At 36.1% G+C, this 18,236-nt stretch overlaps 2 protein-coding genes across 2 annotated transcripts in view; one reads left to right on the top strand and one right to left on the bottom strand.

Annotated features, from left to right (window-relative positions):
* The window catches only part of MTBP (MDM2 binding protein), a 78,229-nt gene extending 68,374 nt beyond the window's left edge, over positions 1-9,855 (bottom strand). Inside the window, exons 1-5 of the mRNA XM_024250975.3 lie at positions 9,644-9,855; positions 8,719-8,799; positions 4,169-4,242; positions 3,923-4,074; positions 1,325-1,383 (exon numbers count right to left, since the gene is read on the bottom strand). Coding sequence (XP_024106743.3) covers positions 1,325-1,383; positions 3,923-4,074; positions 4,169-4,242; positions 8,719-8,799; positions 9,644-9,761 — 484 coding nt within the window. The 5' untranslated portion in view covers positions 9,762-9,855. The remainder of the gene's footprint in view (positions 1-1,324; positions 1,384-3,922; positions 4,075-4,168; positions 4,243-8,718; positions 8,800-9,643) is intronic.
* A 115-nt stretch (positions 9,856-9,970) lies between these two features.
* The window catches only part of MRPL13 (mitochondrial ribosomal protein L13), a 49,405-nt gene continuing 41,139 nt past the window's right edge, over positions 9,971-18,236 (top strand). The window contains exons 1-2 of the mRNA XM_024250976.3: positions 9,971-10,163; positions 11,921-12,044. Of these exons, the coding sequence (XP_024106744.2) occupies positions 10,137-10,163; positions 11,921-12,044 (151 nt within the window). The 5' untranslated portion in view covers positions 9,971-10,136. The remainder of the gene's footprint in view (positions 10,164-11,920; positions 12,045-18,236) is intronic.

The following is an 18,236-nucleotide window of genomic DNA, read 5'->3' as shown; positions in this document are numbered from 1 at the left end:
CATTTATTGAAAGCCATGTTATCCTGAAATAGCTAGCATATACTAGAAAACAATAAACTATATCATAATTACTTGCCAATTCTGCAGCAGTGGTTAATTACACACATTGCTCTTATGATCATCAATGCTATTGTACTCAACAGAGGAAAAAAAAAAACCTGTGCAATTTCATTATGTTTTTCTAAACATAATTTTGTTATCCAAAAGAGAATGAATTAGTGCAAAACTGTAATGTTCAAACAAACGATGTCTCTTTTATAAAGGACAATAAAACTCAGAAAACCAATTATACTGACATCATCATTGGATCCTGAGAAAAAATAACTTCACAAAACTTTAAATTTTATAAAATTATACGTATCCTGAAGGACTACAAAAACCAAAATGAAACAAACTGGAGATAAATTTGATAATGAAAGTATTCTAATTTGCCAAAACAACTATGTAATATTTCAGTGCATACTTTGAACTCAACGATTTTCATTTTAAAAGTTGATATGTTTGTCAACTCATTCAGTTATTTTTCTATGTGGGGCTTTTTGTACTAATATATGATCTCTTTGAATATAGAGATCAGGCTGACTATAAGCTATAAGCTCCTTTATGTTAATCACAGATGCTTTATTCATCATGGTACACTTGGCTCCTAGTACAAATATTTACTTAATAATGACTTTCAATAAAGTATTCAGAAAAGAATACTCTTCAAAGTATTTGCGAATGCCAACTGTACCAAATATTAGATGACAGCTACTTGATTAACACAAAGGAAAAAAGAAAAAAAACAGTTTTAGGAATATTATGATACAGTATTTCACAAAGTATTCTTTCCACTAAGGGGAAAAAAATAGGTTCTATAAAAAAATGCTGAGGAAACACTTTCTTTTATGGTGTGACTTCCATTTGATAATGCATATAGTAACTTCACCATAAAAGAATGTTATCCAAATCATCAAGGCTAAACAATCTCTTTTTTTAAAGAGCTGTTTATAGGATTAATCTTCTACAGAACATACTCTGAAAAGCAACAGTCTGTAGTAGAAAGATTCTTCTTCAGCTATAACTAAAGAAACAGAGATAGTTATTTAATGTTCAAAGTTCTAATTTTTGCCTAACTAAATGAAAACAATGAAAAGAACTGCTACATTTCAGTAATGTACTCTCATGGATACATTCTGTATCAACTTCAATTAAAAATTGTTTTGCATTTTTTAATTTAAAGATTAGAGTGAGAACACTAACATAAAGAACAAATTTATCATTTATTCATAAAAAGTGTAATAAGATAAGATACAAATTATTGAAAGCAGTCATAAAATATTACCAGGAGCAGGAAGCTTGTCTGATAACTGATGCAAATTTTCTGCAGCTTCTTCATAGAGACTAAAATAAAAGGGTAAGTTAGGGAAAGAAAACCCCATAAATATATTTATATATAATAATAACAGGTAATATTAACTAAAAAGATTGTTGCACAGACACTATTAAACAGGTTAGATGTATAATCTCATTTGATCTTTATAACAATTCCAGGAGGTACTACTATAATACTATTATTATCTCAACTTTAAATAACTTGCCTAAAGTTACATAATTAGTATGTATGGAAGCTGGGATTCAAACCCTGAGTACAAGTTCTTATCCACACCCCAAAAACAAACAAAAAAAGGGAATAAAACTCCCTAAATTATAACTAGCATATTAAATATAAATCATAACTAACAGACCAAACTTTTTTTGGAACCTTTTATTTATTTATTTATTTTTGGTTTTTTTTTTGAGACAGGGTCTGACTCTGTCACCCAGGCTGGAGTGCAGTGGCATGATCACAGCTCACTGCAGCCTCAATCCCCCAGGCTCAGGAGGTCCTCCCACCTCAGCCTCCTGCATAGTTGGGATAGCTGGGACTACAAGTACACACCACCATGCCTGGCTAATGTAGAGACGGGGTTCTGCCATGTTGCCCAAGCTGGTCTCAAACTCCTGAGCTCAAGTTATCCATCTGCCTCAGCCTCCCAAAGTGCTGGCATTACAGGCATGAGCCACTGCACCCAGCCATTTTTCTGAATCTTAAAAGTAAGAAAATGCTAAGTGTTCAATAAAAAAGGACATGATTTTCCTCTGAATGGTGTTTAACAGTCTTGACTAAAGAATATGACGCCCTCTTCAGATTCTTCAAAACTTATCAGTTTTATCTATATGATGTAATTTTTTTCTCAAAAAAGTTTATTATATAGCATAAAGGTACTTAAATCCTTTACTATAAACCCACCATCTTAGAAACTTAAGGCATCTTATGTAAACTCTAGTTTTCAGGCTCCCCCTTGTGGAAATAATTATTAGGTCACTTATCAGAAACTTTTATACTCGTCTTTTCTTTTTTTTTTTTTTTTTTTGAGACGGAGTGTTGCTCTGTCGCCCAGGCTGGAGTACAGTGGCGCAATCTCGGCTCACTCCAACTTCCACCTCCCGGGTTCAAACGATTCTCCAGCCTCAGGCTCCCGAGTAGCTGAGATTACAGACAACTGCCACCACGCTCGGCTAATTTTTTCTATTTTCAGTAGAAAAGGGGTTTCACCATGTTAGCCAGGCTGGTCTCGAACTCCTGACCTTGTGATCCACCTGCCTCGGCCTCCCAAAGTGCTGGGATTACAGGCGTGAGCCACCGCAGCCGGCTATACTTGTCTTTAATAGTGGTAGGAAAACATATGGGATGATAAGAGTTTTTAAGGGTAAATAAAAGCACCTAAGAAATTATCTAAAAGTACTTCAATACTTTATGGATGAGAAAACAAAGGACCAGAGAAGTTACGTGACTGGCCTAAGATTGTGTAAATAAAGTCTACCTCTACTAATCCCTGGTTCAATGATATTTCTCTGGTTTGGAAAGGTCTCCTTTTTCAACCAGTACAAACAAATATGATCTGGAAAAAGGAAAATGAAATTTTTTAAGTCTAAAGCTACTTACAGATATAATATGTGAATACTAAAATAAGAGCAGTTTTGTCATGAAATGTTACGAAAGACTAAAATAAAAGGTATTAACTATAAGAGGTGGGATATTTCATGAACAGAAAAATTATTATCACAACTTACGTCACCTGGATCAACTTACATATTATACCACAATTGAAAAAAACCTAAAAGTGAACTCAATCATGTACATATAATCCTCACAAACTCTATGGATTTTAAAAGGTACCTGAAATGCTGCAAATACACAAAAATTAAAGAAGTCACATATTTCGGCCTCAAATAGCAAAATGAAAATGATACTTTGGTATGAATGCTAGCTATTAACATTAAATAACATTTATATTCAAGCTTTTAAAATACATTATTGGCCAGGCACAGTGGCTCACAGCTGTACTCCCAGCAGTTTGGGAGGCCAAGGCAGGCAGATTGCTTGAGCTCAGGAATTCGAGGTCAGCCTGAACAACATGGCGAAACGATATCTCTACAAAAAAAATACAAAAATTAGCTGGGTGTGGTGGTGCACACCTGTAGTTCCAGCTACTCTGGAAGCTGAGGTCGGAGGATCGCTTGAGCCCAGAAGGTCTAGGCTGTAGCAAGCCATGACTGCACCACTGCACTGCAGCCTGGGTGACAGAGCAAGACCCTGTTTCAAAAACAAAATAAAATATTAGGCGGAATTTATCTTCAAGAAAGTAACATGTTAATTAAAATATCACTTTTTATGATTCTTGACATTATGTAAGCTTAAGAAACATGCATTTTAAAGAATTTTATTCAAATAAAAGGCCCAAATTGCCTTATGTCTTCCAAAGTGAAGAGTCAAAAATTTCAATTAACTAGTTTCTTCAGTAAAGATGCTAAAATATATAATCTTCATTCTCATGGATTAAAATAACTGTCTAATATTAAGTATTTTAATGATAATACAAAAACCATATAAGCATACTCAGCCAAGGATAATGATTCCCTGCTATTACTGTCTTCTTCTTCAAAACACTCAACAGCACCCAAACATTCTTCGATATTTGTTTGAAGAACATCTTCAATTTTATCTTTTTCTGTATCAAAATGTATCTCTTGCCAATCAGAACTACAAAACTAATGAATCAAAAGATTGTATTAAATAATGGATCATGAAATTATTTATATTAGTGAAGACATTCATTAGTAGGTATTCTTAAATTTATATTACCTGATAAAATCCATATATTGCCTGCACTGCAAAGAACCACTTCTTGGAACCAGGTACACCACCCACTGAACAGGCTTGAAAATAAAACCACACTTATTATTAGAAAGGCAAGCCATAAATAAGCAGATGACACAGCATATATACTGTACTTACAGACCATAACTTTGAAACATATTACATAATTATCCAACATATATATGTGAATCTTTTAAAAATCCCTACTAAAAATTCAAATACAACAATCTACCTAAAGAGCAAAATTCTTTACTCGCAATAAATACTTGGCTTTCATTTGTCACAATTCAAAATTTCATATTATTATTTTTTATTATTTTAATCATCATTTCACACAGATTACAATCTGTGACCATAAAGATGTTGAAAATACAGCTACTCAATTACTACTGAGTAAAGCAAAACCATGTAAGTCATTTTAGTGAAAACAATTCCCTCTCCAAAGACTATGCAGGTTGGTTCAGCCTGACTAGAGACAGAGGCGTTAAAGAGCAACCCCAGTCTAAAGATAAGGAAGATGCTCTTCTTGGAGAATGGAGTATTATATGAGGATATAAAATTAAGGGTCACCCCAGGATACGTGTCAAGGAGTCATAAAGAATTTAGAGCTATGCATAGAAATTAGACTCAAAACAAGAAGAAATGTAGTAACTGAGGCTTAACTAATGGAAGGAAGCTAGGTAAGATGCTAAATTCTTATTACCACTTTCTTCCAACAATCTCAGCAGAAGACTCCTCCTGCCTTAACAAAATAGAAGCTATTAGGTAATAATCCCTGTAACATCCCCTCAGGAAACATACAACTCAACTTGTATTACCATTAATCTTTCCTCTTTCCTCCCCTTTAACATGTAAGAGGCACTGTCCTTCCAATTCAATGTTATCCCCCACACCTCCTCTGAGACCACTGATTCTATTATCTAGTCCACTGATTATCTTTCCTGCATTTCAATCTGCTCCTTTCTGTCTGTTCTTTGTCATTGCCATTTAAATACACACAAGTGTTTCTCAAAGTATTTCTTTTTTTAAAAAAAAAGAGGTCACTTTAAATTCATCTCCACTTCACTTTCTTAGCTCTTCCTCAAAGATAAACTTCTGAAGGTGCTGTCCACACCTGACTGTCTCCATTTCCTCATCAAATTTTCCACTTCCTTCCAAATGCATTTCAATCTGTTTTTTGTCTCCAATATGCCACTGAAAGAACACTCACCAAAGTCACCAATAACTGACTTGTTACTAAATCTAGCAGTTTTTAGTTCTGTTGTTATTTGACCTCTCAGCATAAGTGAAGAATCAAAGATGACATATTTGACTACTTTCCCTTTAAAACACTTGGCTTCTGTGGCACCCATCTTTCTGGCTGCTCCTTATTCTTTTTAAAAACTGGTGTTCAGTTCTTCTAAATACTGGGATTCAGTTTGAGACTTTCTGTTCTCCCTACTATCCATAAGCAATCCCATCCTTTCTCATGGCTTCACCTGACATCTATATATTGGTTCTATAATTTGTATTAATTGGTGCAAAAATAACTGGGTTTTTTTGCCATTATTTTTGCACCAACCTAATATCTCCAGCCCTCTCCTACATTTTGAGTTCCAGACACACATATCCAACTTTTATAAAACATTTTTACTTTATTTTTACATTTTATTTTAGTAAACATGTAAAACATTTTTACATTTTTACTTTTTACTTTGACAAGTTCCAAATTGAACATGTCATATTCCCTCCAAATCTGGTTCTCCTTTCTTACTAAATACCACCATCACGCCATTACCCACACCAGAAACCTAATGTCATCCTTGATTCTTTTCTCATCCTTTCCTTCTTCTACATCATACCAATTCAACACTAAGGTAGGTGAATTCTACCCCCATAATTTCCTTCAGATCTATCCATTTTCCTCCACTCTGGCTGCCTCTCCCATTCCTCATTTGGTCTTCTACAGAATCCCCTATACAGAAATAGCTATACTTTTCTCTAATCCATCTACGACACTGCCGGGAGAATACTTCAAAAGCACAGATCTGATCATGTGTCTTCCTTAATTAAAGCTTTTAATGGCTGCTGATTACCATTAGGAAAAAATCCAAACACCTTGACACTATTTACAAAATCCTCTAAATAGCCATGCCTACCTCTCCACCCTTATCCCAATTATAATCATATTGTACTTTCCATCCCTCAAACTTGCCATATTACTGAAATCAATAATCCTAGTATGGCAGGAAATTCAGTGCAGGCAGTTTCTATTTGCATGGCTCCGATATGCACAAATTCCAGTTACTGTAGCTTAAATAACACCAGTTCCCCAACAACCTGGTTCAAATTTCAGTTACCATGGTATATTCATTAACTATAATTGCATAGTTTAAGACTTCATTGCAAGCTTCTCAGTCTACAAAACCACTGTATACATAAAATATGTGTGTCATGATCAGTAACCAATCATGTTACTACTTTTAAAGTATGTCACTGATTGGTCACTGCACAAGTGCCATTCAGTTCACACACAGGTAGCAAAGAATGCAATTGTGTTGCCTCCTGGTTTCCCAGTGTAAACCCATGTGATATTTTATAAAAATGGATAAATGGATGAGGGAATTTTTTAAAATGAGAGAGATAAAGAAAACACCAAAGAAACAAAAAGTGTTAACACTGAAAGCAATCTTCAAAGCTAATGTAAATAGAGTTCTAAAAATAGCTGCTGTGACAAACACCTTTCGATGAAAAAGGTGAAGATGTCCCAGAGAAAATGAGGCTAGCAAAAACCTTAATACTAAAGGAACTCAGAGATATTTCACAACATTGAAAGTCCAGGTCGGGCACAGTGGATCACATCTGTAATCCCAGCACTTTGGGAGGCCAAAACAGGTGGATTACTTGAGCCCAGGTGTTCAAGACCAGTCTGGGCAACATAATGAAACCCTGTCTCTACAAAAAGTTAAAAAACTAGCCAGGTGTGGTGGCTCATGCCTATAGTCCCTGCTACTCCAGAGGTTAAGGTAGGAGGATTACTTGAGCCAGGGAGGTTGAGGATGCAGTGAACCACGATTGGGCCACTGGACTCCAGTCTGAGCAACAAAGTGGGACCCTGTCTCAAAAAAAGAAAAAAAAAAAAATCAAAGAATAAAACATTGGAAGTTGATACAACTGGAATATGATAACTCGCCAATAAAAGATGTTCACTCTGTATCGTAAGTTACGTGATGATGCGAAGGTGGCAAGCACTGTTCAAACTACTCTTGGTAAGGTTTTTACAAAGAAATAAAACACTTTAATTCTCAATATACCTAAGGTTTTTAAATTACAGTGTACAAAATAAATTTTATTTTTACTATTTTTTATTTCCATAAAATTTTATAACAGTAAGAGAATTTTTAATGTTTTGACAAAAGATATTAAAGGTCATGGGACAATTCTAATTTTTCTCACTGATTATTATATTAGGATTGCTTTGCACAATCAATTATAAAGTACAACACTATCATGCAAAAGAAGGACCGTGTGTATAGGAAACCCCTAAACACACAAGGGGGAAGTAAAATTTATCATGAGAACCCCTAGAATACTCCCAAGAGCTCTTTTACATATACATTTGAGGTGCAAATCAAAGAAAATCTTTCCTGCAATAATAGTAGTATTGACTAAAATTATACCAACTTGAAAATTAATGAGTACTACTAGGCCTTGGAAAACAGGCTAGGGTAGAATATACATATTAGAAATCATTCCCCAGTGGTGTTAGTTGACACCGAGAGACAAGAGGTTCTCTAATGAAAGAAGAGAAAGGTGCAGATTGTACAGTCACGGGAACTACAAAATTATCAAAAGGAGCAGACCCTTCCTTGCATCGACAGAAACTTCCTTCAGTTTTTAGGTATTGGTCTGTTTTGGCATCTCCATTTTCAGAACGTTTAAAGGACATTCTCCAGTAAAGGACAAGAAGCAGGAATAAAAGAAAAGATAACTATCAAAGTCAGTAAATGCATTTGTATAATGCCAGTAGAAGCTAAAGGAGGAAAGATTTTTACAAAGCACGGTTGGTCAAAAAAGCGAAATACTTCAAAAAGTCAAAGCAGGTAAGAACTGAGAAAAGCTCATTGTGTTTACTAATTATTAAGTATTTTTAAGGGAATCAGAACAGAAATAGGTAATTAACAGAAATAAATAAATAAATGGTAAGGAAATCAGTGTGGGAGCATTATTTATATATTTTTACTCATGATAAAATCATCCTCATAAAGCCACACTCCCCTTAGTTATACAGAACTAAGATAGGCAAGAAAATTTCATAAAAGGAGCAAAATTCAAGCTCAGAACCTAGAATAATTTTCATAACTTTACTATATTCAAGCATCTAGAAGAAAGGGGTAATTTATTTTTCCGTTTTGTACTCCCTTAGTTACCTCCGTAACTCAGTGCCTTGTACACAGTCAAGAAGTATTTCCTTGTACTCCTTAGGGTCCATATTAATTAAGTTAATTTCCAGTACAAATGCTGTGCCAAAGAAAAGAGGAGTTTATTATACTTACCAGGGAAAGTACTATCTTCTGGATTAATTGAAGCACTAATGCTTCTTTTCAAGAGGTGATAAACATTTGCTGCTGTGAAGTCTGAAAAAGAAAAGATAGACTAACTCAAAGCGCTCTAGATTTACATAATCTAACTTACTCCAATTTCACCATCAGAGACTCTCAAGACCAGTAGGTTGTACATAAAAGTACTAAACGCTGCTCAAGATCTGTTCAAGTTTTGATACAGAAAATCTAAAGCAAGCAGAGAAAATAGAAAAGCCTCCCGATCTGTACATGCCAGTCAATTAGCACGAATGCAAAATTCCCCTCAAAAGAATAATTTTAAAGAGAAGGGAAATTCTGTGACAATACCTTATACACAACCACATACATCTACTCCTCAAAATGCCTGTTTGATTGAAACAAATGAACACATAAAATGCAATATTGGATATAGACAGGTGCACCAAAAAGCAGTGCAATCGCAAACAATTAAAATCATTTAAAATTCATCATTTGTTTTTAAAACTTAGTTTGTATGTGGGATGTCTCCTCCCATTAGATGTAAATTCTAGGACAGCAAGATCTTTGTCCATCTTGCTCCTTTCTGTATTTCCTGTATGTGAAACACAGGAGCAGAAATAATAAATGCATATATTTCCAAAAAGCAGGAAATTCCATTACTAAGGCATAGAAAATTTATTAAGTTAAATATTTACTATGCCAAGAACTTCTAAGGGCTGGAATCTTGCATACACAAATTTGTCCCTGTTTTTCCATGAAGATGCTATTTTTGCAGCCCTCATTAACTCTACCCCAGACAGAGTCCCAGCTTCGTGGGACAACTACATATTGATCCCTCTACAGCAGAACTTGATCACAAAACTCAAACCTCTTCCCGTCTCCACAAGCCGTTCCCGCTCTTTCTCATCCCAGCGCTTACCCGGCTGATTCTCAGTACTCTCACCCGACGACACCTCTGGCCCGTGTTCTGCCTCCCTACTGGCCGCCGACGGGAATTTTCCTTCCCCCCAGATCACCAGCAGCAGGTACCGATCCATCTCCTCAGAGATCACCCCCAAATTTTAGGTTTCGGCTTCCACATCCAAACAAACGCGCGCTATGACGCACTTCCGGTTCCCTTCGTTTGGGTCGGCTGGAAATTATGTCCTCCGTCGGCTTTTTGCAGTTTTCCACCAAGCGAGATATTTTCGGGAGTTATTCCCTAAATAATTGCATTATCTGCTCCTTTCATGACGAAATTGCTGCCGTGGAGAAGACTGGAGGAAACTCGAGTAAGAGGGAGAAGCCGACAAGTGCTCGACGGACTAGGAACTGTCCTGCTTGGATGTTAGCGTTTCCTGCCGGGCCAGTAAGGCTGAGTGACCCGCCGTGGCTACTAGGAGAAGGACGGACGGTCCTGCTAGTAGAGGAATATGTCGAGTTTCTCTAGGGCGCCCCAGGTAAGCTCGGACTCTTATGGCTTGATGGGGTTCATTACATTGGCAAAAGGAGAGCGTTGGTTCCGGCAGATTAAGTAGTGAAGCTGGGGCGGCAGGGAAGCCGAGACCTTCGGCCAAGAGGTGCCTTGGGAAAGCACAAGAGGGTCGTCAGTCTGGCAAGCACTTAATGTCGTTCGTCTGTTACTCGTCCCCTCTTCTTTTCAATCTGCCCTTTTCATGTCTTTTTTTTGGGGGGGAGGGGGGAAGAGGATTAGAGCAGGTCGGAGAGGTAATAAGGTGGATCACATAGGGCATTGTAGGCCCTTGTAATAATTCGTTTTTTGACTGAGTAAAATGGGGACCTTTTGGAGGGTTTTGATCCAAGGAGTAACATGATCTGACCTGGTGTCAAAAGGAGCACTCTGGTTGCTGGGTCGAGAATAGACTGTTCAGAAAGAGGGGTTAGTAGAGGACAGAAGCAAAGAATATGTTTGGAGGGTGTTACAGTAATCCAGGCGAGACGTGATGGTGCAGAGGCCACGCTAGAAATACTATGGAGTGTGTTGAAAGTGGTCAGGTTTTGTTTGAAGGTGGAGCCAGTAGGACTTCCTGAAGATTGAATATAGGCCAACAGCAAAAGAAGAAACAAGGATTACCCCAAGGTTTTTTGGTTTGTACAACTGGAGGGTGTGTCATCAACTGAAATAGGGAAGGCTGAGATTGAACCAGGTTTCAGGTGGAAGAATAGGAGTTAGTTTGGGTTATATCGGTCTAAGATGACTCTCAGCTCAGTGCCGCTCCAAGTATGGTTCCTTCCGTGGGCTGTTTGTTGCCTGTCTGTGATGAGATAAATACAGGAAGTAAAATAAAACTTAAAAACTTTTTTAGCAATTTGACATCGTCCAGCATTTGTATTTTTTTCATTAAAAAGTTTTTTTTTTTCTGTCTAAGTATCAAACTATTAGTCTACAATGGATGGGGACAAAAACTGGCCTTTTTCTTATATGTAGACTAGTTTGAGGTTGTGATAAGTAAATTTAAAATAAGACCAGCTAGCCTCGTTGTATTTTTCCAGCATTGTTTAGCCTCTTGTGTATATGCATAGAGAAAGCATCTGGTGGAGATCTTTCTGGCCTAGAATTTTCTAAGAATTTGAATAAATTGATGACGACTGTAAAAACAATGGTCTATTCCTGAGGCAACCTAAAGATACCTATTTCAGGCAACTTTTTAAAGTTGAAATTTATTCCACATCATCCATCTGTACTTTCCCAACTACGTTGTTCTATTTAACTCTCCCCAGGAATTGAACTCCTGAATCGTCTTCAGTTTCCAGTTGGCCACTCAGCTTTCAATATAATGTACCTACTAATCTCTAAATGTTTTTGAAGACCTTCATAATCAGCTTCTCCTTTCTTACAAGCTTCTCATTGTCCCTCCAGATTCTATTATGTGTTATACCAAAAAAAAAAGTCATACTGTAAAGGGAAATATATCTTTGGGATATTTATAACAAAACATAAGTCATATTGCTAACAGGAAACCAGGAAGGAATAATTACTGTGTTTGTCTTTGCAGAATGATTAGAAAAAACAACCCTTTTCCAGAAATAGAAATGAAAACAAAAATTCTTTAGCAATAGAGTTATTTTTCAAAGAAATTGTTGACATTAATGGTAGAAACGTGATGGTATATAATAAATTTAATTACTGTATTTCCATTTTAATGATAATTATCTTTATTTTTTTTTATTCTTCCCCCCCCCACCCCCCCCCCAGCAATGGGCCACTTTTGCTAGAATATGGTATCTCTTAGATGGGAAAATGCAGCCACCTGGCAAACTTGCTGCTATGGCATCAATAAGACTTCAGGGATTACATAAACCTGTGTACCATGCACTGAGTAAGTATTATTTTAGACCTGTCATTAACCACTGTAGTTTTCATGCCAGAATAGAATCTTGATGAAGTTTGACAGGGCTGAGTTTAAGGACCCTTTTTATTTTTCCTGAGGATACTGTATTCCATTCTTGCCGAAACCATACTAGCGCCCAAAACTGAATTTGGCTTATTCACGGGAAAACCGTATGGATCAGTTTACCCGGAACAAGCCTATTTTATGCCACTGCCCAGCGAAATTATTAGTAGCCCTTCTTTTCACACTCAGAAATAACCTGATTTGCCCCATGACTTAAACTTTCACTTTTATGTCTTTTCACATGATGACCTGCACTATAAAGAGTTTTTAAAGGAAATAATTTTGCCCTCTCTTCTAAAAAATCATTTCCCATAGAAAAATATATGGTGCTAGCTAGGTATGGGAAGCTTATTTTCACTAATAAGATTAATAGACTTGGTTTTCTGTATCCTTTTTCCAAAATAAAATTAAAAAGTTGTTTTCATTCTAGAAGATTTCTGCTTACAGATAGTTTTTGATAGACTTCGTTTACCCCAGCACTTCATGGCCAGATCCAGATGTCAGTTTTTAGTCCTCATACTGGTTGACTTGTCAACAGCATTTGCTGCAGTTGATCACATTTTTATTTATTTAGCTTTTATTGTGCAATATATTAAACATACAAAGATGTATATATAAAAATATGTGATATTTTAAAGAAAATTAACCATAATAACAATTACAATGGTGAAATGAATATACTCAGCATTGGTTTGTTTCCAATTTTTTTGGCATTATGTTATATTACATTAATGTTGCTATCAATATTCTTGTGCCATTTTCTTAGCACACATGGAAGAATTTTTCCAAGGTATGCCCAAAGGACAGGAATTACTGGGTTTTAAGGTGCATAGCAACTATTGAGTCTTTATCATGCCAGTAGCATGCAAGAGTTTCCATTACTCTTCATCTTCAATAACACTTGTTATGTTCATTCTTTTTAGTTTTGACTATTCTGGTAGAAGTAAAATGCTTGCTTTGTGATTTCAATTTGCATTTTCCCGATGACAGATATGGCTGGCTGAGTATCTTTTCACTTATTGGCCTTTACAGCTTCCTGTCCTGTGAAATGTCTGTGCATGTCTTTTGTCAATTCTTCCACTGAGTTGTTTGTCCTTTGCTTTTTTCTTACTTTTATTATAAAAGGTTTCAAACTATCAGAAAAGGTCAAAGAATAGTACAATGAATTTCTTTATACTCTCCACCTAAATACAGTTGTTAACATTTTATCATATATTTTTTATTCAACCATTTGAAAATAAGTTGCAGATGCCATTATAATTCCCCCAAAGTACTTCAGCATGCATCTCCTAAAAATAAAGATACTCTCTATGTAACCAGAATGCCATTGACACACGTAAGAAAAGAAACAGTACTTTATTTAGATGGTCTAATGTTCAGTGCATTTTTAAATTTCTTTGGTTGTCCCAAGTATGTTTCTTACAGCTATTATTTTTTTTGAATGAGGATGCAACCTAGGTTTATGTATTGTCTTTAGTTGTTATGTTCCTTTAGTCTCTTAAATCTAGAATAATCCTTTTATTTTCTTCTCATTAACCTTTTGAGGAGTCCAGGCTAATTTTCATCTGGAGAACTTTCTTCTTGAAACACATTCTTCACTTGTTTCCCTGGATTCACTTGTTTCCCTGTTTATTCTCCCTTTCTTAGTACCCTTGACCATCCTCAGCTTTCTAAACTCTCAAATGCTCTTCTCACCAAAAATTGGAAGTGCGTCAGGGCCCAGTCCTTGAACCTCTTCTCGTGCCTTAGATGATTGCATTTTGTCTCATGTATCTAAAAATCAACTATATGCTAATGCCTCCCAAATTTAAATCTCCAGTTTTGACCGCTTCCTGTATTCTAGACTCACATATACAAATTTCTATTAAGCAAATTCATCTGTTGTCTAGTAGACATCTCCAATGAATAAGTCCATTTGGAGATGTCTTGCTTCTTATCTACTTCACCCAAACCAACCTGTTCCTTCCCAGTTTTCCCTGTCTCAATTAATAGCATCACTATTCTTTTTGTTGCTCTGGTTTGAAGGCTTTGCCTTATCTGTGACTCCTCTTTGTTCAACCAAAAAAATTAAAAAAGTACATATATATATACACACACACACACACACACACACATATTTAAAAATACATTAGAAAAAAGTATATCTGAACTCTGGCACCTCTCATCATCTCTCCCCCTACTCTGATTTTAAGCTGCTGTACTCTATCCTGTTTTATTCCAAAAACTGCCTCACTATGATCTGTTTTCTTCTGCCATTGCCTCCACGTAATTCTTTCTCCGTAGATCAACTACAGTTATCTTTTCCAAATGAAATTTCTGTGTGTCCTACAAGAATCTAAATAATATGGTCCCTGTTACCTTTCTGACTTTCTTTCCTTTATTTATTTATTATTATTTTATTAATTTTTTTACTGTTAATTATTTCTGTCAATCCACTCAGACCTATACTGTTCCATTAACTTACCTGCCGAGCACATTTTTGCCTTATGCCTTTTTTTTTTTTTTGAGAGAGAGGGTCTCACTTTGTTGCCCAGGCCAGAGTGCAGTGGCCCAATCTTGGCTCACTGCAACCTCCGCCTCCTGGGTTCAAGCATTTCTCCTGCTTCAGCCTCCCGAGAAGCCAGGATTACAGGCATATGCCACCACACCTGACTAAGTTTGTATTTTTAGTAGAGACAGGGTTTCACCATGTTGCCAGGCTGGTCTGGAACTCCTGACCGCTGGTGATCCACCCACCTTGGCCTCCCAAAGTGCTTACAGGCGTGAGCCACCACGCCCAGCCCTTAGGCCCTTTTCACACTCTGTTCCCTCTGCCTAGATATTCTTTACCAGATATCTGCATAGCTTATTTCTTCATGTCTTTCAGATTTCTGCTCAGGCATTTATATTCTGAGAGAGGCCTCCCCTGATTCCTCTGCTCACCCTTTCACTCTGTATACCTTTATCTTGCTTTAAAAAAAATAGTGTTCATGTATCACCTGAAATGTTATGTAAGTATCTGTTTATTATCTACCTTCTTTCACTAGACTAAGTTCCAAGAGCACATAAAATTTTGCCTATTTTGTACACAGCTGTATCCCCAGTACCTGTAATAGTGCTTGACACATAGCTGGAATGTAAGAAATGTTTGTTAAGTGAATGCTGGCATTTATGAATTCCAGTTGTGAAAATGAAGAAAATACTTTTAGTCAGGGCTCTGGCATTGAAGCTAAGTCAGATTTTTGGATTTATGGAGCTAAGAGGAAGAGTATTCCAAATGATTTGATTTGAGCAAGAGCAAGGATTTATGATTTCTCTAATTTCTTATACTTGCTGCTCTAACCTTTTTTCTCTATCTAATGAAAATTTCAATAAGATATCAAAATAAACCCATACTCTGAAATCTGTGAGTATAGAATATGAATCTGAGGTTTTGTCTTTTTAATCTTTGTTTTTCAAGCACCCAGTGCAATGTCTGGCCCATAATAGATGCTTGCCAGAAATCGTTTGTAGAATGACACTTTCAAACAGATGTTTTGTGAGTAGTCTGTTCTTGTTCCCTGTAGTTATCCCATGAACACTGGATTAGTGAATACTGAACCATTGCTTCTGGGGGAAATACGGAGTTAAGTTCCTCCGAACCTCTGGTCACAGCATTTTCATCAACCAATCAATACATAACCTTGTTTTATGTTTGTTTCTGTTTAAAGATATCTTAACACTGAACTCGTGACCAACAGCAGTATAACAAGCTTATCTAACACACATATTATCTCTATAAGGCAACAACACAGCCTTCTTGTATTTTTAGGAACACTAAATAGCACTCAGTATACCAAGCTTGGGGGATATTTTAAACAGTGAAGTCACTAAGAAAAAGTCCACAGATGCCAGAAACATAGCACTACATAGAAAATGAAAAGGATGCTTGTTTGTTGTATGAAAGGTGAAAGAAGGCAGAGCATCACCTTGTTCAGCCTCAGCTGGGAACATGTGCGTCAAGTAACACAAATTTGTTTCCACTCTGAGCATGTCCATGAATGACTGCAAAAGCACTATGAGTATTGATTTTGGGGTAACAAATAAATTTTAACAAGTAGGCAAATTTGTAAATATGGAATCTATGAATAAAGAGATCAACTGTATTTTGAAAGTAAATAGTGATCAGGAGACTTACACTTTCACTTATAAACCTGTTTACTTTAAAAATATTTTTTGGCAGACCAGAAAAATAGTCATAGAATTACCAATTCATAGAGTTGTTTAATTCCTTAGGACTTTAGATATTTTGTTTAACCACCTCATCTCTTCATTTACAGTCGAGTAAACTAAAATCAGGATTTCATTGCTATTCAGCTATATTATAGTAGAATTGGGACTAGAACTTAGACACCTGTTTCTTATGTAGGAAATTCCCCATTCCACTTCAGTCTGGTGATTCTTAACCACTTGTACTGAGTTTTCCTGCTGCTTTTTTCCTTAGCAATGGTATCAGCAGATAATAAATGAGATCTCCGAGGTTGTCTTTGCAGAAATGCAAATAATACAAAATCTGAGGAAAAGTGCAATTAGTAGCAGTCACCTAATTTCCATCTCCAAATATAGCACTATCTGTCCACTCAAAGTTCTGCTTCCTTATAACCAAGTCATTATTGCAAAAGCATACCTTAGATATGGATGAATAGGCATTCGGCTAGGATACCAGAAGAGCTGTTGTGGCTGCCTATTAGGTTTCTGTGAAAGTAGAAACTTACTTTTTAAAGACTGAATTGCATTTTTGTTTCACTGTGTGTTTTGAGACAGGATCTTACTCTGCCACCCAGGCTGCAGTGCAATGGAGCCATCACAGCTAACTGCAGCCTCCACCTTCTGAGCCTCCCAGGTAGCTGGGACTATAGGCGTGTGCCATCATACCCAGCTAAGTTTTTTGTAGTTTTTGTGGAGACATGGTTTCACAATGTTGCACAAGCTGGTGTTACTCCTGAGCTCAAGGGATCCACTCACCTCAGCCTCACAAAGTGCTGGAATTACAGATGTGAGCCACCTTGCCTGGGCATGTTTCACTGTATTTAATATGTAACATATTAGCAAAACTTCTCGTGTCCAGAAGATGTCACTAAAATCAAAACTTAAATTGCAAACAATTTTCAATTTATAAATATGTTGTGTTTTAAGAGTTCATTCTAACATTTAGTGGTTTAATAAGCATTTATTGAGCAGGTATTATGGGCTTATAATCACTATAAACATATTTTTTTGAAAATTGACCTACAGTTTCCCAGAAAAATAATATTACAAATGATGATCATTGTTCTAGGAATGGTTGTAAAAATTAACAAATAATGTATCTGAACATAATGTATACAATATTTGAACTACCTTATTTGTCAAATGGATGTCTGTGAAGTGTTGTGGAAACTGACTTTTCATTATAAGGTTATTTTTTATGGAAAATGTGGGTTAAGGTAGAAAGGATGTGGAACTGGTAAAGGAATCCCTCCTTCTAATTAGAGCTGCCCTCTTGAATTTGGGACTTGAGAACTTTTTGAACATGTTTCTGATAAATCAAAAAATAGGTTATATATTGTGATTAGTGGAATATGACTTATTCTTTGTGAGGATTCTACTCCTTTCACTGCCAACTGATTAATTCATTGAGGAGGACTATAGGAGTATTTAAAGGAAGCAGAGGAAAACCTTTCTTTAGCTTTGCTAAAATTAGATTGCGTTAAAATATTTCTGTTCTGCATTGAATGAAACAAAAGTTGCACTCAGTTTATAAAAATTAATGCTATGAATGCTAACATACCAAACAATTCAACAGAGATCAGATTTATGATCTAAATCTACTCTGTAGTATTCTGCCTTGTAAGTTTATGATGCTGTTCTTAAAGTTGCTTAGCTAACATATTTTTCTCTTACTATTCAGTTAAGTGTAAAAATGTATTTCAAATGTTAATATCACAGCATTTTAATTTTGCAATCTAAATTGTACATTTATACTTCACCTCACTCCTAGAATATCATCCTACAAAGCACTGAAGGAGATTTTTGCTTCAGGCTATATCTAGAATACGTATCTCCTTTGGAAGTGACTATATCGATATTGTCATTAAATTAAACAATATGCCTTGTTGC

This window comes from Pongo abelii, chromosome 7, assembly GCF_028885655.2.
Source record: "Pongo abelii isolate AG06213 chromosome 7, NHGRI_mPonAbe1-v2.0_pri, whole genome shotgun sequence".
NCBI classification, from domain to species: Eukaryota; Metazoa; Chordata; class Mammalia; order Primates; family Hominidae; genus Pongo; species Pongo abelii.
The sequence above is the reverse complement of the archived record's forward strand: the minus strand, read 5'-3'. Positions and strand labels throughout refer to the sequence as shown.